Raw genomic sequence first — 21,915 nt, 5'->3', positions numbered from 1 at the left:
TCTGCACAGGAATGGAAGAAGAAAAGTTAACCAAAACTACACAGGAAGTGTACTTTAAAACATTTCAAACTTTTTAACACTCATTTGCAGCAGGTTAAGCGATTTTTTTTTTTTTTTAATACTAAGGGCGTCACAAAACAATCCAGCTCATGAATATGAGATTTTGGCAATATCTTTTAGTAAAACTAACAATTCTTTAGTTTTGTTTTCACAAATAATGAAACGATTTTGAAAATTACAAACTGTTTTGAAGAATTGGGTTCAATGTTCTAGTTGACTGGTTCACATATTGTAGTTTTTATTTTCGTCTAATTCTTGCATAGCACCAGCTAAGCTAATGCTAGCATCATTAGCAGCTAATGGTTAACCTGTCACAATACTGCCACAGTGCTTTCAAATTATGTTGTTTTTTTGTGCAAGTACTCAAAATACAAGTACACTATTTATTTAAAAGTGGTGGAGGCTTATTTGGTTTTCTAAGTGTTGTCAACCATCTCAACAGGGAGTCCTTATTCACCACTCTGTTACGATTCAAGAGCTATTTTTTGTCTTTCTTCTAAATCAGAATCTCAAACATTTAATACAAAGGAGTGAAAGGCTTAAAGGGTTCGTGAAAATAGATTGCACTATAACTCCACCAGTCAAAGTCATACACAGATGGCAGCTGGTTTGACTTGACTGGGAAGAAATCACTGTGACGAGATCTGTTGTGGTGTTTTAAAATCACACAATCTTCTGGGACAAGATCTTCTTATCAAGATATCCTTAGAGGCCAAGACGCACTGAATCCGATTTGGTGTCTGACCGCTAGCAATGTCCCTGTGACTGAGTCTGACCAAGGTAGACTAGGGGTCTAATCTGGCAGGAATGTCATAAGTGAGACCAACCAGCTCAACCGAAACACGGTAGGAAAGTGAGACGCGTCCATTTTGAGGGAAAATATGAACTAAAATCTTTTACTCCAGAAAACAAAAACAGTGTACTTATTTATGGTAGGAGATCAGAAGTAGAGAAGAAAATATCAAACTTTTTAATGAGAGTCCGTCTGAAAATATTGTATGTTTTTTGGGGGGTAGAAGTTCATAAGTTTCTTACTTCTTCCTACTCCTTTCTGAGCATGATAAGATTATCGTGGAACAAAAATATGTGTCTTTTTCATTCCTTGTTCGTGTGTGTGACTTTATACTTCTGTCGTGTTTGAAATAAATGAATAAATAAACTTGTCCTACCAAGACATTCAGCTTATGTTCGTTGACTCAATTTCTGGTACATATTCTCACAAGTCCAGTGGTCCATTGAGTGTCCCTCGAGTGAAAGCCTGTGTGTCAGGAAAAAGTCCGATTAGAGTGAAAAGTCAGACGCAAGAGGTGTGTCTGACTTTTATGCATGAGGATATACAGCCGTGATGTGTAGCTCGCGTTGTCGGATGCAACTAACTCTATTGGAGCAATGCAAAACAACCGGATCCAAATTATAAAACCATTTATTTCTCACATAATGTTGGGGAAAAAAAGTGCAATTTACCATTTTGGGCGACTGATATATTCGTGAATGTTTTCTTTTGTTTTTGTTTTTTTAATGTTGAATGGTGGTGTTTTCTCTTCTCGGCTTCGGTTATTTCATATTACTTAAGGATTCTCTTTCAGTGGGATTAAAGTTGGCGGTTATAATTTGTTGATGCAGAAATTACTGCAGACGATAGTTTGGTTTCTCTCTTTTCACTACACCACATATATTTGGCGTGTGTTGCGAAATCCGTTGCATGTCGGAAATCCAAACAGACAAGTGGTGGAAGCTGCAGCTCCAACTGTGCCATAGTTTACTCGAAACATTTGTTTATGTTTGCTTCCAAGTTTGCTTGGATAATAACCGTTTTTATAGTTACTGGTACTGCTAGGGGTAATTTTGTTTTTCAGACAAACGGCATAGATATTTTCACTCAAAATGATCCACCACTGCAGTCCTGACATGCATTTTCTGTCTTCTAAGTCTGCAGTATATAAATAAAGATGTTTTTGACTGGTACAGTCTCAAAGACAATAAACAGGCCGATTCTTTTCCTCTACTTGCAGATGTTATCATTTGCACGTACCGTTCTCTGTGCATGTGTGAGTGCGTCGTTTTTAGGTTAAGTGTGTTAGACCGCTGTGCACAGCTGCCCTTCACTTGCCAGCTGGACATCGGACAACCCACGCAGCAGCGGCTGGAAAACTGGACAAAATGTTCTAAATAGAGGAGCAAGATGAGAGGAGAGGAGCCAAAATGTGAGGCAAGATGATAGACTTTTAGACCAGAAAGCCTCTTTAATCGCATGTCTCCTTTTCCAATATCTGTATCCCAGACTTTCCATGTTTGCAGAAGGGAAATCAGTCAATAGAGGCTCATGATGCCTCGGCTGTCTCCTCACCTCCATGCTTCCTAGAAAAATCTGGGAACATATGGAATTTGATTTAAATGTCTTTAATGTCTGTATATATGGAAATGACATGATTTAGTCCCTGTCCCATTGTCTAAAGTCCATTTATTCATCCACCCATACATACATCTCTCAGTGGTGTTATAAATCTGATAACGCCAGAAAAACCAAGATTTTAGGTTTTCATATTTGCATCTGGGAACTTTTTTACATTTTGATCTGACAGTTCCAGTAGGAGCCCCAGTTCTGGTTCAGACTGTGTCAGCTAACCCGTCGACTTACTAGCGCAGACTTTCCAACTCTTAGCAGTTTTGGGGGAAGCAGAACAAGCAGAGAAGTGACTGGGGGAGCGAGGGAGCAGCACAGTAATCAGGAAAAGAGGCCGAGGGGATGAAAGCCACCACAGAGGAGCCTGTGTTTAGTGGGTTAGTGGAGCGTTGGCCTTCACTTACAGGGACTTGCACTACTTTGCTGCCAAGATGCAACAGATGTCAGTCTGCCATCTACATGTCGTTTTTTTGGGGGGGGGGGTTTGCAGAAGAACAAACGAATATCAGTGTAATTGCTTTTTGTCTTAATTATTTCTTCAGCTAGGTCTTTTTCCCCCTTTTTCTCCATCCATATTTCCTTCATTGTTCCTTCCAGCTCCTCCTGTCATCCCATCTGACCAAACACAGCAGAGCCAGCGAGGATTTTCTGTGTGTTTTCATCTCCTAGCTCAGAATAAGTGGCACCAGACAGGCCTTATAAGGAGTTGTTAGATCATTGGCCACACTGTTAGCAAAACAGAACCATATGTGTTCGGCGCTGTATGTGTGTGTATAAATGAAACCATGTGTGTCCAGGGGTAGCAGAGAGAACGGGAGTCTGTTGCTAATAGTCGTGCCGAAGGTCAGATTATATGGTCATGTTAAGCACACATACGTATAGTCTCTCTCTCTGTCTGTCCTATCTCTGGTTGTCTCTGTTGAGTTGACTCTAGGTGTGAGAAACACACACACGCCGGGCGGAGAGCCGTGACTTGAAGCCGGTTTTGTCGACGTGATGCTTGAGCGATCGGGCAGTGGGCGGGGCTTCGTTCCCATTGCTTCCCTTTTCTCGTCCTCTGATGGTTTTAGCAGAGCAGAGCTCTCTCTCTTTCTCTCGTTCAGTCTCTCGGTCTCCATCTTTTCTTACACAGCTGGTCTGGAATGTACAGATGTTTCCTTTTGGGAACGGGCGTCCTACTCTGTTCACACACACACAAAAAGTAAAAGTGTGAGAGAAGAAAGAGAGGCGTGCCATCCCATCCACTCCAACCTTCTTTTTCTCTGGTTCTGGTTATGATTTCTGTGAATTTAGAACCTGCTGAGCGACACTTTACTGCAGTTATTTATTTCACTGCTGCATATTAGCAGACTGTTTTTGTCTGCCTGCAGCTTTATACTTCTTGTTCCTAGACATATATTTTTTTGCATTTTCATTCTCACGTGCAGCTGAAACTTTGCTGGGAAGCCCGACAGTGGAAACCAAAGTCACTTAACTCCACACATCTCTGAAATATTATCTGCAGACTCTTTTATTTCCATTTTTGCGGTTGTGTGTGTGTACACAAAATGCATTTTGTGTATGTGAAAATTACAAATCGTAAACATCTTTGGAGAAATATACTCAGGCTCTTTTGAAGTGTTTTTTTTTGCATTGTTTTTTTTTTTCAGGAAAAGAATTGACAAGCTCAGCATGGCTAATCCAGTTTTCTGCAGATGCTGCTCCACACAACACAGCTCATGAATGGAAACAGGCTTGATTCAGATTTTCTTTTTAGTGCCACTTTGCTTTATATTACATTCGGAACCACATGCAAAACGAACAGCATCCTGCAGGGCTGGCATTCTGTAAAGATTCATTTAAATCCGCGATTGCTCAAACTGTGGCCTAAGTATAAATTTATGATGCAAACCCTGAAAACTGACATTGTGGCTTAAATATGTTTGTTTTTTTCAATGTTGGTTCCATGAGAGCGTTAATAAATATCAATAAATTTGAAAAATTATTAAATACTTTTTGTCTTTAAGTGTTATTTCAATAAATATGACAAGACATTGGGATAAACTCCACATTAATCTGAAAAGAGATTTTGTTTTGAGTTATTTGTAAGGTAAAAACAAACAGTGATGAAGTGCAATACACAGAACCAGGGACAAAATAATGGTGGTTTCATTCTGCTTGGTCTGAACTTTGACCCTGGAATGGCGTCAAACCCAATGTAACTGTGTTCCAGTTCCAGGTTAGAAAACAAGTTGGATTTTTTCATTTATATTGTCAGCAACCAAGGCAGCAAATCATGCCAATAACAGAGCATTTCTCTGTTTTTCTGCAGGAACATGTCTGAAAGAAGGCTTTAAAATCATCAGGGCACAAAATTTTAAATGGGATGAAGATTTTTAGAAGTGTAAATAAAGCTGTTGGGTTTTTTTCTCTCGCTTTTTTGCAATCATAAGTTGGTATGCAAGGCAGCCATATTGGATTGTGAGGTCAGGTCTGTGCAAAATTTTTTGTCTTTCCCACATGAATATCCCAACTTCTAAGAATATTTTTTACCAACTTCAACCATGAAATCTCAAATTCTGAGAAAAAACCAAAACATTTTGAAACTGCAGATTTCAATCAGTTTTTCTGTCATATAATTAAAATTATTTTTCTTCCTTTCTTTCCTTCTTTTATATTAAATATTACAAATCCAGATATTAAAAATACTGTAGATTTGAGTATCTCAAACTTTTCTCACTCCAAGCTGTGTTTTTAAGTGGGTTAACTTCGTTTCTCTCTTATAGGCTATGATAGTTCAGTATTTTAGCATGAATAATGAAAAGAACATCCTTACAGTAAGATAGTGGTTTCCGATCTGCTCTGTTTGCTCAGTACCAAACCGAACCCTCAACACTCGTTCGGCTCTGATCTCCTCTTCCTGTCACTGATAAGCAATGAGAACTGTGTGAAAGCGTATCAGTGAGGGATTACTCCTGCTTCAGGAGCAGAGCCAGAGGAGCGGATGAAGCAGATGTATATAATTAGCTGTCGTCCTGACAAACGCTGCTTTAAGGCAGGTGCATGTGAGGAGTTGACCTTTGCAGTGTTATTTCCTCATTAGTCAACGTCGTCCATGTTTTCTGTTTCTGTTCTGGCTTTAAATTTTACGAGTTCAGAAACTACTTCTTAGCTTTTAGTGAAAGCATTTAGTCATTTTTATTGTCATATTACAGTGAATAAAACTTCAGCGGGAACACTTGGGTCTCACATATTTCTGCTTGGGGTTGTGCTCGTCTCCATCTCGACTTTCATTAATTAAATGTTTCAGTCTTTCGTTACTCTGCTGGTTGAGCGTGTGGTTCTCCTAATCCCAAATAATTACCCTACATAATTCACTTCTGGCTACTGAAGATGATGATGTGTTTTTGAGTTGTTATGTGTTCATGGGGTTATTTTAAATGTGGACATATTGGGTTTCTTTCTTTTCCCACAGAGATCTGTCCAAGAACCACATCTCCTCCCTTGACACCACCCTGCTGGATCGTCTCACGGGCCTCCGAGAGCTGTAAGTAAACACTGTGCTGCGTCATCGTCTCCTCGACTCATTTATCTCAACTTATTTATCCATTTGTCATTGTGGTGAAACTCTACTTCCTTAATATTCCTGCACAAGCATAACTTGAAACGAGAGAATTTCACATGTCACATTTATGAGGAAAGATATTTGTCTCCTGCAAAAGAAGGCGAATCTTTGCTGCAAACTGTCATTAACTTTTTTAAATTTTTTATCTTTTTTTTTTTTATTGAAGTAAAGAATAATGTATAAAAAGTAAGACATATGACAGAAAGGGCGCAAGATTTTTAATCCAACCTTTAGTCTGAGTACATTTACCTAACGTGGAGAAACGATTCAGTGAATTAAATAAAAAATATTTACGCAAAAATGGTATCAATTCCTAACTCTTTGCTATTTTACTTTGATGAGTGGGGCATTAACATTATTTCTAAAAATCTTGAAAACCACATATCATTTTCGTTGCACTTAATTATGTCTTATTTTGTGTTAAATCTATTACATAAAATTCTAGCACAAGACATGGATGTTTGTGGTTTTAATATGACAAATGTGGCAAGGTTTATGAATTCCTTTGCTTTCTACTCCAGCTCATAATTTCACATCCTTTTATTTACATTAAATATCAAAATCAGCAATTTAACTTAGACACAGTTAAATCATTTAATAGATAGTCCATCTACAGGGAAGACAACATTAGTATTTTTTATACTTATATATATGTATACTAATATTGTAACAAAGTTTTGTAGTGGTTTTCGTTCAGTTTTCGTGCAGCTTCCTTTTGGATTTTTCTATTTCTATGTTTGTATATTTTTGAACTGTGTGCCCTAAAAAGTGAACAAGCGGGGGATAAAAAACAAAACCTCAGGCTGAAAACACAAGAGAAGATGATCAGTCTCTTTTGCAGCAGTGAAGGTCCAAAGAAAAATGATTTAGAGAATATACAGTATCGTCGGTTCTGTGAGCATAAAGTTAAAGAGGGGGGGATTAGGAGCCGCCAGTCTCCGAGTTGAGAGGAGACGTGAATGAGGAAGATGAAAAGAGAGCAGAGGAGGAAAAATCTCGGTTTAGTCTGAATGTAAGTAGGCTGAAATCCCAGGAGTATGTCAGTCGGACTGTGGCGCTTAAAAAAAGCCCCACATAGTGCGCACACATGCGAATCACGCTACGATTAAGTTCAATTACAGCTTACTGCCCAGGGCTCCCACTACCTCCCTCTTTTCATCTTTACATCTTTTTCTTGCATTACTTTTCTTTTTCCACTCATTGAACGGGCATTTAAGCACATGTTGGCGTGGGTGTGTGTGTGATGAGGGCGAGCTCTGATGGTTTCCATCAGTTCCGTCCAAACCACCACACAACGGGCCCATTATTCAGCTCTCAGAGTGAGGAGGGAGTGAGTGGAGAGAGGAAGAGGGTAAAGGAGACAGAAAGCAGAATACGTACATAGATGAAGAGTGGGGTTGAAGTGATTAATCCTGAGTAATCAATTATTGAAATAACTGAGTTGGTAATCGATTAACTGTATTAAACAGACTCAAAAAAGGCCACATGCTTAAAGAAAAACACAGTAACTAAGCCAAAACTGTACAAATGATATATACATTTTGTATTTAAGATAATAAAAACTTTTATCTGTACATATTTTCTGCCTATAACATATGTGCAAAATCTCTTATTAAATAATAATTAAATGAAATTAATTTATAAAAGAAATGTATTAACTAATTAGTAATTGGTTAATAAATAAAAATGAATGAACACATAAGCCCTGCACTTTATTAATGCTAAGTCAGGCAAACTTAGCATCAATAACCCTCATGTTGATGTTAGAGGTTTTTACTTTTAGCTTTAGCAAACATTTTTCCCCTAAAATAATTATTTATTCAGTTAAAAAAGGAATTGAATTGTTTATTTATTTGCATATTTTAGTGCATTTCTAATATTATATAAAAAAAAGTGCTTACGTGAAAAATCTGCAGAATGTTCCAACTTTTATCTGATTAATCGATTTTTAAAATAACCACTAGTTAAATGAAAAGAGAACATATTTGGCAGAATAAATCACAGAGGATTTACAGAACTGAGGTGTGTTGTGTTTTCTGTCGAGAACGCCGGCAGCCGTCTCGTGATGTCATCATCTGAGAGAGACGTGATCTTGTCGTCCGAAGCTCCTTTTCATTAGCACACAACCAGATAAAGCAGGAAAAAATGTTTTAGACGCTCTCTGATGAAAGGGCTTTTTTCTTTGTTTAGAGTTTTGATTCCCTGGCAAATCCACACAACGCTGATCTTGTCAAAGTGACAATGTGGCGGTAATTAAATAGTGCAATTAAAGAGGAAGGGACAAGACTTTTTGTTCCAATGTCAAAAGTGATTTCTTTGTTTCTGCCCCCAGAGATTTGAGCAACAATCAAATTACCACCATCGATGAAAGGATATGCGACAACTTATGTAACCTAACACAAATGTAAGTATTGATTATTTACTGTGACTCTTTCTGTAGCTCTTTGACTCTCCACAGGGAACATTGCAAGTATGAAATTACCAAAAATGGTGCATCGCTAATCCAGTTCAGCAGCTTTTGTACTCTAATCTTTACTATGCTATATCTATTTCTGCTATTTTTATTTTTCTTATAAGATATTTCTATTTGTACCTTTTTTCTATTTGCTCTGTGTTGCTGGTTTAGTTAAAGAAGCAAAACTTTTCCAGATTTTCTTTACATTTTTTGCACAATTTTATGTTGCAACCAAGATCCCAAAAGTTCCCAATAGTTTTGTTTTTTTTCCCTGTTGGATGCTGATCAGCATGATGGTTTGGCGGATCATCAAAATATATATTTTTAGCCCCTGTAAGACTGAATGTCCATGATTGTAAAAAGCTGAACCTGTCTTAATATTTAACCTAAATACCTCATCTTTAGCTTACAAACTCGTGAAAATATTAAAAATGCTGCAGCATTTCTAATTTACAAAGCTTTACCTTCTGTAAAGCATCAACGTGTCAAAATCATTGCATTTTTGGGGATATAAGTGAAATCATTAGAAGTTTGACTTCAGAAAGTAATTTGTGAATTAATGAGTTGCAAAACGGAAATTATTTTACACTGGATTAAAAAAAAAATGAAGACACCCGATTAAATATTTGGTCCAAACAAATACATTTTTTACATAAATCTTTTAACTAATATTGTTCTTTCTCTAATAGACATATTGAATAAATTAGAATACATTGCAATAAATATGTTAGATTAAAAATACCTTTTGTTGAAAATAACAACTGTTAAGCTGGCATTAAAGGTACTTCTCATTTTGCACACATTTCTGTTTTTTATTGGTAATATCTTAACATGTTTGCCGTTTCATCAGCTGTAGGCAGAAGCTGATCATAACAACCCAAATTTAAAGCTTTAAAACGTCAATCTCTCTGGCGCTAATCTTTACAATGCTCCTCACTTAGCAAATGAAATAAATAAACTTTTAAAAAATATTCTAATTTGTTGAATGCGATTGTTAAGGTAGGTTTTTTAATGATTTGTTGATTGTTTTCTGGAGTGCATGTACTTTTCTGTCTGAAACGTGCCTGTTTTGCAGCAGTGACGTGAGCAGCTGACAGTGTTCAGGACAGTCAGGCTAGTTGGCGTCTGGCAGGACGAAGCATCAGCTCGCTGCTGCGTTTAAGGCGGCAGACCGAGGAAACTGATTAAAAATGCCTCACAGCTGGTCGCCGCTGTAAGCCAAAACCACTTTCCGCTGCCACAGGAATATTTATTAATTGCCATAAATTCAGCAGAACGTAGCCATTGTGCCAGCTTCACTGGAGCGACACTGCATCCAGCTTTGCTCAGTGATTTCTCCACACACTATTACCTCCAGGAAAATTTATTGGATGAGAAAAGACATGGTGCTTTCTGTAAACAACTTCAGAATGTGGTTTAATCAAATGAGATAAACATGCGTGAATTACAGCATTTAAATTTGGATAGTTTGTTCAGAGTCTAGAAATAGTATTCACAGCCCTTCAACTGCCTAGATTTTGGATTTTATGTGCTAGACAAGCACAGAGTTATGCATAAATAAGAAGGAGGAAAATTATTTATTTTAAGTGTGAATTTGTATTGAACCACATGAGATAAAACCTGGAAGTAGCTTTTGTTGCCACATTTAAGGAATGTGTCTATTCCTTAAAACATTTCTTGCCCTTTAAGCTCAATGAAATTAAATAGAAAAAATGGGCATTTTTCACTTTGCTGTTGAGTCTCCTCTGTTTTAAGGTTTGGACTTTGACTAGACCAATTTACCACTTGAATTAGCTTTGATTTAAACCATTACATTTTAGCTTTTTGGTGAGATGTTAAAAAATTGGCATGTTAGTCAAAAGTTGAAAAAGTCAAACTTTCATTATGTTTTGATGGGCTGAACAAACATAAAGAGCTTCCAACCTGAAATGACAACAAAAGCTGTTTACTCTGAACTATTCGGATTTAAAAATATATATAAAATTTTACCTTTTGATATCTTTAGTCCTGTGTGTTTGTTTTCACAGCGATCTAAGTAATAATCCCTTTGAATGTGACTGTGAGCTGTTCCGGTTGGTGAAGTGCCTCAAGGAAAAAAGAGTCCAGGTCCGACGCCCTCATGCTATGCTGTGCAACCACCCGCCTGCGCTTCGCCAACAGCCTCTGCTCAACATTAGCCTGCAAACCTGTGGTAAAAAAAAATCCAAATGTTTACCCAAAATCTTACAAACCTTTTTAGATGCATGCAAAAACACATAAGGGCTGTTCTTGGAGCAACAATAAAAAAATGCATAGCTGATATCAATATGCAGAAAGCAGAAATGAAGATCAAGAAGGAGAAAGCAATCCATATTTGGAGATCTTGCAGCTCTCCCACCAGACATGCACTTGCATCCATATCCTTAATCTCTGTTTAGCAGATTAATCTGGCTGACCTTATCCTGTCCACAGAGACCTGTGACTGGTTCAGATACTTCCTCTGAATCCCAAAAACAAAGGCAGCAAAAAAAATAAATAAATCAGATCTCCTCATCACAGCGTTGTTTGATATTTTCTAATTATTTCATGCCTATCTTTAAAACTCAGATTATTGCTATATTACTACACTAGACTCATGATAATCTGTGCAGACATTAGAGCAATAAACACTTCACCGTTTGACCTTTTCTCCTGCTAAAATGAGAGATCTTATGATTAAACCTTAAATCCTCCGTCTGCGGCTCAGGTCTCAGCTACGCCGCTTGTCTGGAGGACAGCAGCAGCCGAGGAGGAGGTCGAAGTGAGCTTGTGATCTTCACTTACTCCAAGCCCGGGAACTACACGCGCGAGCAGTGTAACAGCGTGTGCTTCGGTTTGTCGCACCTCTACGGAGGCTTGGGAGAAAGGCACGAGTGTCTGTGTAGCACGAACAACGAGCCCAACTTCATCAGCGGATCCCACTGCTCGGCCGCCTGCACCAACCGCCATGTGATGACGGTACGCGTGTTGCTTTATTCTGTTTACTTTACTTCAGACTTTATTTTCAGATCTTCTTTGACAGACTGTTTTGTGTCACTTGCCAGCTGCAAATCTGAGTGAACAAAGATTACGGGGAGTTAATCAAGGCTTCACTTTTGGCTCACTTTCATTCACAGCAAAGACCAGAATCATTCAATCTAATTGTAATTTTATAGAGATTTTGAGAATAAATTGTTGACGTGTCATATTTTTTTGATGAAATGTAAATCAAAGCAGATGTCATCTTATTTCAAAAGATATACATTTTGTTTTATTCATTTTGAGATATTCCATGTTGAGTGAGAAATATTTTAAGTCTAAATCTGCCAGAGGTGTACATAATTTTGGACTTAACTACATGCGCTTTCTCTCGCTCAGATTATGGAGCGCTTCAACTCGGCGTGTCCGTAATATTTGTGGGTGGATGGGACAGAATGTTCTCCGGTTAATGAAGAAAGACAGAAAACATTGTTTTTGGTCCCAAAGACGCAACGTTAGAGATCGGACCCGCCAAAATAAAGGGGTTTCTGTCAAATCGGGACTAATTTACTTTAAAGTTGTTCAAACTCTGAAGTCTTCAGAGACTCAGTGCTCTCAAGACCAGAACTAAATAACGATGGCAGCATTTAGTTCTTTTGCTCTTCAGCTTGGACACAAACTCCCTAAAAACCTGAGACCTGCAGGAACTGTTGGCGTTTTAAAATCAGGACGAAAAACATCACAGTGTCTGTCAACTTTCAAGTAAACATGAATAATTATTCAGTCATTTAGATTTTGCCTCAGCCTTTAATTTGCAGTAAAGTTTGTATTTTAATGCTTCTTTCTTTTTACATGATTTCAAATTTTACGCTCGCTCTTCATCTCCCTTCTTCTTACTTTATTTTCCGCCCAAGTACTTTTATTTACTCTGTTTTTTAACAAATGAAGCTTGTTTTGCTTCTAAAACACTCGTCTGCATTAACACCAAGACCTCCACTTCCTCACATACTTTCCTTCGATTGACAGGAATGTCGGTGGACTCTGGCCCGTGATGTGTTTGCGGTGGAGTTCTCCGTCTCGCTCAGGGCTCTCCCACTGCAAAGCGTGCACGACCTCATCGTTTTCTCCGCCACCTCCTCTGTCACGCCCGTGACCCTTTCCTGGGACTTTGGCGATCTCTCGCCTCGTCTCAGCTCTACGGAAAAGGGTGTCACCACAGCAGCTCACAAGTTTGCAATTCCAGGACATTATGAAGTCAGTCTGAAGGCCTGGGCTGGACACAAGGAGGTTAGAGACACATTTTTTTACTGAATGCTTCTCATTTATTCCTAGAACTGGTTTTGTCCATTTACAGCTTAGAAGGCCTTTGGGTCTATTTTTAAGCCCTGCCATGCCAGTCAGTAGTTTACACTTTTAAAAATATGCTTTTAAATGATTACTTTTCAAGATCCTACCTGGAGTTTGCAGTGAATTGTTTTCTCTTTAATATTAACAAAAGCTTAAATATGAACATAAATTCAGAATGTTATTTGGTGAAACGTCTTTTTTGTGGCATCGACATGCCTCTGGACAAAACTCAGTCTGGATATTTGACCACTAAAGTTTAATTCATTAATTTAAACTGCTTTCTTTCCTGGCACTGACCCAGGCTTTCAAGCAAAAGTCACACATGCCTGATATAACTGGGACTGGAGCTTTCCAAAACTGTACTCGTAGCTTCTTTTACCCATTCCCAATATACTTCTGATGTGTATTTGGAGTCTTTTGTCCTGATGGAATAACATGTTGTCTCCAGGTTTAACAATCTGATACAGATGTAAAAAAAAAAAAAAAAAAGTTAAAGTTTATCATAAACTGAAATATACTGGTAAATTGTTGTCATAGCATAATGTGAGATAGTAACGACCAAGGAGTAGTGAAGGTATGTTGGATAAAGTGGAACAATAGCCTGAAAACTATCTAATTTAATTCAAATCAATGACTTCATTCTTGAAATATGATGCTCCAGAAGGACAATAATAATCCCAAAATAGTCAGACTTTCTTTGAAGTAGATAAAGCCGGGTAATGCCCTGATGTGCCGGGTCTGGGACATTAACCAACCATTTTAAATTCACAATATCCACCAAATCTAATAAGAAGCGTTAGAAATAGATAAAACGATTCAATACATTAAAACTTGTGCATTCATTTATAGAAATAAGTGTTTTTTACTACAATTATGAACCCAAATTATTGTTAACATTTGTGACCAGGTAAAAACGATAAGCGTCTGCCTTTGTGTTTGGTTTTCAGGTGTCTGCGCGGACAGATGTGACCGTGGCTCTTCCTCCCAAACTCGAGCTGCACTGTCCGGCGTTCGTCGTGGCCAACAAGAGTGTGGATGTCACACTGGTCAGCTGGGGCGGCGTCGGCTTAAATGTGAACTGGACAATCTCACAGAATGATGTCCAGGTTGCCAAAGGTAAAAGACAAATACTGACACACGAACTTTGTGAAACTATTGATGATGTGCAGATTACCGATCCCTATTAGAAATGTTTTCTAACATGCTCGTTGTTTTCTTTATGATGCGGATCTTGGATTTAGTTTAATGTGGAAGGTTGTCAGATGGGAAACTGGAATCTAGTCTAATTTCACTATTCTTCAAGAAAAGATGTAATTATGTTCTGTTTTTGAAGAACATAATTAGCTGTAATAAATCATCAATATGAGATAAACGTTCTAAGCCAAATTGTTCTAAGACAATTTGTTTTTTTTTAATTAATATCCACTGTGGGTCTTTTTCAAGTCTTGGCTTATGCAAAGTATTTTTTATTATGTTTAATCTCTTATCAGATCATGTTAGGTTCTTATTTCAACAATAATAGAACCATTAATAAAATCGACAAAGAAGGAGAGCATGCCATGATGAAGTCAGATAAAAGCATCTCATAGTGTGACTTCAGATATTCTGAGAAATCACACGACTGTTTGCTGTTTTCTCACCAGCCTTCCCGGACTGTCCTCCGAGGGAAGGGGTGTTGCACAGCAAGTCCTCCAGCTGCTTCCAGATCTTTCCAGCGGAGCTGAGCTGGAAAGATGCTCGACAGCAGTGTTTGAGTCGCAACGGGGATCTGGCTGTGGTTAGGAGTGATGAACTTCGCAACCTGCTGGCATGCAAAGTCACACAGTGAGTGAAGTGGGGCCTTAGTGTTTTTCTCGTTGTAATGACATAACATTAAGCCAGTGCCGTGATTTCCATCAGTGAGTTCAAGCGGAAGAAAGGCAAATTCAACCAGGACGTGTAGGAAGCTTTCAAGTGAAAATCTAATTTCCTGTCAACTCTCTCACAAGGTTTGGAGCTTTAAGTGCAACCAATGCTCTCTGTCGGTCTCGATGGAATAAGCATGTGGAGTTTTCACTATGTTGTATATTCAGAAGAAAGAAGGTTCAGAGAGGGACTTGGATAAAACCCCATCAAACACAAGATTAACAACAGTAACAAGAGGAGTGAATAAGATTGTCTCTTTGCCGTGGTACCTGTTAGTGAGAAATATTGACCTTCAAGTGCATCCATCCCTTACCCGTAGCAGAAAGCAAAAACCAATGTCCATCTGGGAAATCTTGGGTCTTGCCATCCAGGTGGATCTTCCTTTGTACTGAAAAAAGAAGAAGTATTGTTGCAGACCACCTTCTCGTGAAAGCAGTATCCTCAGCTTTATTTCTCTTTCAACAGAGTCAAAATGAAAAACCGCTTTAGGATTGATTTGACAAGATCACCAAAGACTCTAAGGTGTTGACTAAATTCCCCAATCGAGCGTCTGTGGGAAGTGCTGAGCAAACTAGTCTGACCCATGGAGGACTTAAAGGACATAAAGGAACTCCTGCCAGATAGCGCAGCACCTCTTTAGGGGCCTTATGGAGTCCACGCCACCATGTTTTTTAGGGCCATTTTGGCACCAAAAGGAACCTAACACTGGTAGGCAGGTAGTCATAGTGTTTTGCCTGATTGTTGTATCTGAGGTTTCCCCCAGAAAACTTGCTAAGCCCGGTGGTTGTGGCGCTCGACAATCATTCATCCAGCGGCCTGCCGTGTTTTTGAGTTAAAAATGTTTAAAGTTGACAAGAAATTTGACAATATCACTTGATAGTTATGTGTTATTGGAAGATTGGAAGATTAATATCGGAACCCCAACTATAAAGTCTTACAAAATGCAAGCATTTACAAAGCCTGGTGGCCCGCCAGGCTTATAATGCACTGTGGGGAACCTTGGTATCTGTCTTGAATGTATATGATTATACAGAGGATCGACTTTGATAGAGTGATTCTTAATATGTGCATAATGTTAATGTTTGTTTTCAGCTGGACCATATGATTGGGTTATTAAATTACATATTTAAGCATGGTTTTAAAAAGTAGTTTTTCAGATCATCAAATCAGTAACACAAATTTATTATCAGACAAAGAACACCTGTCTCAACACAAAAATCATTTTTCAAATATTGATTTTTCTTATTAAGGGAGGAAAAGTCTAACCCAGTCCGACCCTGTAGGAAGTAATAACTGGTTGTGCCACCCTTATTATCTATTTAAGTTATTTTCTTTTCTTATTCTACATGTTTGGCAATAATCAAGCTTGGTTGTGTCTTGAATTTAGCATTTCTAATTATCTGGTTCATCAAAATTAATTCAAGATCAGAACATATTCACATGGGGTTCGGTTGAACAGGATCATTTAGTAGTTGTATTTTTTAATATATTTTTTAGGTTATCATTCCCTGGTTTTAGACAGATCTGCAACATTTAAGTGTGACAAACGGACAAAAAAACTTTGAGGTGGCAAATTCTGCCTTGCATTTATCCTCTGATACAATTTACTATTAACCTTCCATGCATTGTGTTCTGCATGTCAAGATGATCCTCAAAAGCTCCCACTGCTTATCTTTAGCTGTTTGTGGACTGAACTCTTTGGGAATCGTCCCGATTGAGCCGACCCAACGACCCCAAGTGTTTACTGTTTGGGTTGAAGAAATTTCCAAAAACACATCTATGAAAGCACAGCTGCATTGTGAGCTAAACACCCTCACAGGACTCCCACCAGCTCTGGGTGTGTGTGCGTGTGTGTGTGTGTGTGTGTGTGTGTGTGTGTGTGTGTGTGTGTGCGTGGGTGTGTGTGTGTGTGTGTGTGTGTGTGTGTGTGTGTGTGTGTGTGTGTGTGTGTGTGTGTGTGTGTGTGTGTGTGTGGGTGTGTGTGTGTGTGTGTGTGTGTGCGTGCGTGTGCGCGCGCGTGCGCGTGTGTGTGTGTTAATGTGAGGGTAGAGGCCCTGGTCTCTTAGCTTGACGTAAATAAAAGAAAAAGGAAAAGAAAAAATGCTGCAGATGGAGCTTGTCCTCTTTCTCCTCCTTCTTTGTTGTTTCTCCTCCCTCTTGCTTATATAAGAGGGCTCGTGCTTTTTTTTTATGAGTGACTTCAAAACTTTCTCTTTTTCCTCTTGAGCCCTTTCCAGTAAGTTATTATCTAATGTTGTTTTCACAGATGTGGAAAAAAAGAGATTATTTTCCTTCTCTATGTGACAGGAAGGAAAATGAGTGTGGGGAGTTGATTCGGCTCAGTATGCACCTCAGAATGAAAAAATACATCGCATATCCATAAGATTTTGTCCTACAGTTCAAAATTGTATGATCCAATCCCCTTAAAGTCCAATTAAAGCTTCCTTTCCCTTTCTGGCTGCAATCATTGATTGAAAAGTTGGGACATAATTCACAGCCTCTTTTGTGAGTCTTCTCAATCAATGATGGGGTTTTTTTCAACTCGTTTTATTGTATTTTTTCCTATGCACATGGCTTTCTGTTTTTTATTTATTTATTTTTGACTACTTGAAAATGTTCTGGTAATTTTTGCACCAGGGAGCGAGGCGTGTGGCTGGGCTTGAGCGACGTCGACTCTCCGGGAAAACTGCTCTGGGTGAACGGATCTGAGGCTCAGGACGGGGAGGAGGGCCAGCAGCCGCGCTCGTCCATCTCTGGCGGAAACGTGTGCGTGTCTTTTGATCAGAGCGGTCAGACCAGCTCTCACCTCTGCGACTCTAAGAGGGCTTATGTTTGCCAGTACAACCCCCACGGTATGCTCACACACACACCCTCTGATCATATGCAAAGAGGCGCAGTCAATGCAAATGCAAATTCCCTCCAGTTCACCTCGAGCACCAAACCGCAAGGTTGATTATATGAATTTTCCACATATTTAGGTTGTGCAGGCGCCCTCAATATCACAGCTAAACAATCTAGGTGTAGGTCGGCCTTTCTTAAAGCTCCTCTCATAACTGGAGCACAAATTGTATAGACTGGTCCTTGTGCGAGAGCTTTGATTTCCGCCACTTTCAACATAATAAGTGTTATCACGTTTTCCTTGGACTCTAAGGCTACGTTCACACTGCAGCCTGAAGTTACCCAAATCAGATTTTATATTTTTGCCATTGTGTGACCTCTATCTGATCTTTTCAGATCCTCTCAGGTCTGATTTTTAGAAATGGAACCCAGGCAACTTGGATATGTGGTCCTAAATCTTAAACTTATCTGATGTTTTCAGATGTGACCGTTGATACTCAATAAGCGTTCTGGTACAGTTCTGAAGCGGGAAGAGAAATAACAACAATGACAGACAATAATGTGCATTACGTTGTTACTGTACTGGCTCCAGTTGGGCAACAACTTTAAAATAGCTCCACCATTATTATCCATGTGTGCTAACGCAAACACTGAGCACACTGGCTACGAGTGCCGTTAATGCCTGAACCTGAAGGACCTGAAGACTAAAAATTAATTTCACTCTGCTGGAAGTGACAGACCATAGATATAGTAATTTCTGGTTCTATTGTAGCAGTAAACGAGAAAAATGTAGCACTTTAAATAAATGTAATATTAAATCTTCAACATGTGGGTATTTAGCAAAATGTCAAAGGGCTTTTAAAATGTTTCCTACGAAATGAGCTCGTTGCAAAACCATTAAATGGAGAGCACACTTGATTGCTTCCCAAGTGCCAAGTGCAAAATGTTTACTTAATCTGAATGCTAAGTGTGCTACATAATGTGAATGAGTCACTATAAACAAAGAAGTCTTCAAATTGAAAAAGTTTCACTCTGCCTGGTATTCCCTCAAAGTATTTCAAATACAATAGAGTAGAAATCAGGACACGTAAGAATGAAACAGCGTGATAGTTATGTTATATTTTAGGTGGATGTATGGATATATGAGTGTGTGGCTAGCAGCTGATTTCACTGGTTATCTGTCTTTCATGGTGCGTCGTTTGTTCTTATCAGTTCATCTTTCTTTGTGTCACTCTTCAGTAAATAAATAATTCAAGTCTTGTTGTTTTTTCAGATGATTTTTTTCGTCTCTGTGACTTTCTTCTAACAAACGTTTGTTTCTGATTTCTCTTAAGCTGGCCTCTCTAGTGACAAATTTGAATTTGTCAACTTAAGCAAAAAATCCCTAATTATTATGATGAGGTTTTTATGAAAAAGATTTAGATGATTGGCAAAAGTAACTAAGGGCAGTTGCTCAGAGCATCTGATTGGATTTGCTTGTCCAGGAAATTAGTGTAACTGAGCTTTCTTGGTTAAGCTGCTGTGCTTCCAAGCTTGCAGCAGAGACATCCACGCCACATAAATTATGTTCAGGCTCAAACGCTGCTGCTGTCATAATTCAGCAGCATCCAAAATGCCCTATAGGTGTCTGACATCTAACACACCTGTGCACCTCTATAGCAAATCTAACTGGTTAGTATAATAGAGCAACTACTGCACTGTATTGGACTGTATTGTTTTCATTTCTCTAATAGAGAATGCTTCATATTTCCACCAATATTTTTTATTTGGTAAACTGTTTTGCTAAAATTTGGGGATCACATTACATTTAGTATACTTAGTAACTGAAGATGCAAGTGTATTTTGATAAATTAGAATATCATCCATTTTTATTATACTTATTTTACTAATTATATTCAAAATGTGAGACTTGTGTTTTATATCTATTACACATAGAGTAGTATATTTCAAGCATTTACTACATCAGTGCAGTTGGCGTGGAGGCAATCAGTCTGTGGCTCTGCTGAGACGTTAAGACAGTCCAGCTTTAATGGTACTTTAATAGGTTCTGGAGTAACTTTAGCACAAAGAATGCAACAATTGTGGTCCGACGTCCTGGATTCATTTTTGTGTGGTGGATCTTGAAGCACTGCCTCCAGCTGCTCTCCATGCCTCATAAATTTCTCTCAAACCTCTTGAATCCTCTGTGTTTTTTCTTGCTGCTTCTGCTCATTTTTCTGCAGCACTTTTTCCTTCCTCTCAACTTTTTTTTATTAATATGCTTGGACACAGCCCTCTCAACAACCAGCTTCTCTAGCAATGACCTTTTGAGACTTGTCCTTGCGATATAGAGTTTTAATAAAAGTAAACACATGAAATCACTTTGTGTAATGAATCTAACTGGTATTAAATTACTTTTTATTCTGCTTTTTTCCTGTTTCAGTGCGCGTTCCAGATGCCGGAGTGTATCTGTTGGGCATGGCCGTCTTTCCTTCCGATCATCCGTTACTCCATTTATCAACAACCCTGCCCTCTGCTCCACAGTCTCTGAGCAGTGTCATTGAGGTAAAGAGGGATTTCTGTTTAATTAGACGTCATTATTTTAAAGCTTATTCAAGCCCCCTAGGTGACATGAGGGATTTTTCCTTTCCTTTTGCAATACCTTCCAAAAGTATTGCTTTCCCTTGCATAAAAAGTCTATTTTGTATACAGGCACAACGCAAACAAATGCCGATTTAAAAATGTGCTTAGCCAATCTGCACCTTTAAAGATCTTCAGTGAAAACGTGTTTGTGCATGCTTTTTGTGCAGAAACTGGTTGAAAATCAATTTAGTAACTGTGTTCATGTTGGTTTGTGTAAAGTTGAGATGGGGCTGCACATGAAAACAGCCCTTTATAAATCATTCAGACTATCAACATCGAAAAGGTTCCTTGAAAATAACTAAAAAATAGTCCAAATAGTTTGATGTATTTTTCTTTCTTTCCTTCTTATGGACGGTTTTTGTTTGTGTTAGAAGGAATGGAAAGCCATTGCTTGACCTGTTTTACTTTTACATTTTGCACATAAGTTTGCATTTGTATCCGAAAGAAAAATATATAAAACTTCAGATATCTCACAAGCAAGATATTAACATGCATACAAAACCATTCCAAAAACCCTATATTATAGCAGAAAGGCTTTTGGTTTTCAAGTTGCTGGATGACCTGACTAGTATATAATTGTGAGGTCAAATAATCTTTTATATCGTTTTTCACGTTTTTTCCCCGCTCTCAGATGCTGATGTTTCCTGCGATGAGCTTTGTTCAGGCTGGCCGTCTGTCCTCTTTGGAGATCATCATCCAGGAGCAAAGCTCTCAAGTCCACATCAGATTCCAGACCTACAGACCCAAATGTCCCGGCCAGCACCTGCTGCTGCCCAGTGAGTCAGCCACAGAAACACACTCATGTACTCTGTACATGTAAAAGACCTGCAGAGTTTACCAGCAGGGGTTAAAAATCACACACACATATAGGCCACCTGAGCCCACACCTCCAATTACACACATATTCTCTTACACTGACCGCCCCTGTCTGAAGACGTTAAGGTAAATGACAAGGAAAGTGTGTGAATGGAGGCAAAGCATGGTCAAACTGGAGAGGAAAATGAGAGATCAAATAAACAAGATCCACTCCTTTGTGAGGCCTTCAGTCATTAACAATCACCACACTTAAGCAATATTCATGCAAATTTCAAATCTCTAGTTTTTGACTCTGCAGCAGATTTCTCTCTAATAACTACAATAAACATGTTTAATATGTTTATATAACCTTTCTAACTTTAAAACAAAGACAAAATAATTTGGAGTTCACATTTTAAACTTCCTTCAGAGGATTATTTTAACAACTTGCACTTTCAGTTCATTTAGCATATTTATCATTACCTGCAGATGTCACCATGTGTTTTTCCTTGAGAGTGTGTAGACCAATTTCTCTGACTCTGACTTTTCCAAACATTTACAAGCGTTTTCCAAATTCAAAAGTTTATATAATAAAACAGAACAGTAATTCATTCAGGCTTCCTGCTAGATTGCTTGAGAAACGACCAAAGCTACGAAGTATGAAATGGTGAAATGATCGGCATCCACTGAGGTCTGGCTCCAGGTCTGGAAACCTAATTGAACAGCTGATATGTTGTTTTTAAATAGTTTCTTACAGCTTTTGTGCCTCCACTGAGTTCATTTCTAAACCCCTATCAAATACTGGTAATGGTTCATTTTGAGTCTTCCTCCCTTGGCAACAACTTCTACAGGGAAGATTGTTGTTAATTTGTTGTTAATGTTCTCTGATCAGAAAAAAGATATAATTTT

At 38.5% G+C, this 21,915-nt stretch overlaps 1 protein-coding gene across 1 annotated transcript in view; it reads left to right on the top strand.

The window, feature by feature from the left end:
• pkd1 (polycystin 1, transient receptor potential channel interacting) overlaps positions 1-21,915 on the top strand; it is a 72,776-nt gene that overhangs the window by 13,303 nt on the left and 37,558 nt on the right. Inside the window, exons 2-11 of the mRNA XM_023333135.1 lie at positions 5,919-5,990; positions 8,401-8,472; positions 10,551-10,714; positions 11,249-11,499; positions 12,526-12,786; positions 13,794-13,962; positions 14,490-14,670; positions 17,389-17,603; positions 20,012-20,133; positions 20,843-20,987. Of these exons, the coding sequence (XP_023188903.1) occupies positions 5,919-5,990; positions 8,401-8,472; positions 10,551-10,714; positions 11,249-11,499; positions 12,526-12,786; positions 13,794-13,962; positions 14,490-14,670; positions 17,389-17,603; positions 20,012-20,133; positions 20,843-20,987 (1,652 nt within the window). The remainder of the gene's footprint in view (positions 1-5,918; positions 5,991-8,400; positions 8,473-10,550; positions 10,715-11,248; positions 11,500-12,525; positions 12,787-13,793; positions 13,963-14,489; positions 14,671-17,388; positions 17,604-20,011; positions 20,134-20,842; positions 20,988-21,915) is intronic.

The sequence above is a fragment of the Xiphophorus maculatus genome, chromosome 5 (genome assembly GCF_002775205.1).
Source record: "Xiphophorus maculatus strain JP 163 A chromosome 5, X_maculatus-5.0-male, whole genome shotgun sequence".
Lineage (NCBI taxonomy): Eukaryota > Metazoa > Chordata > Actinopteri > Cyprinodontiformes > Poeciliidae > Xiphophorus > Xiphophorus maculatus.
This window is presented reverse-complemented; position numbering and strand designations above follow the sequence as displayed.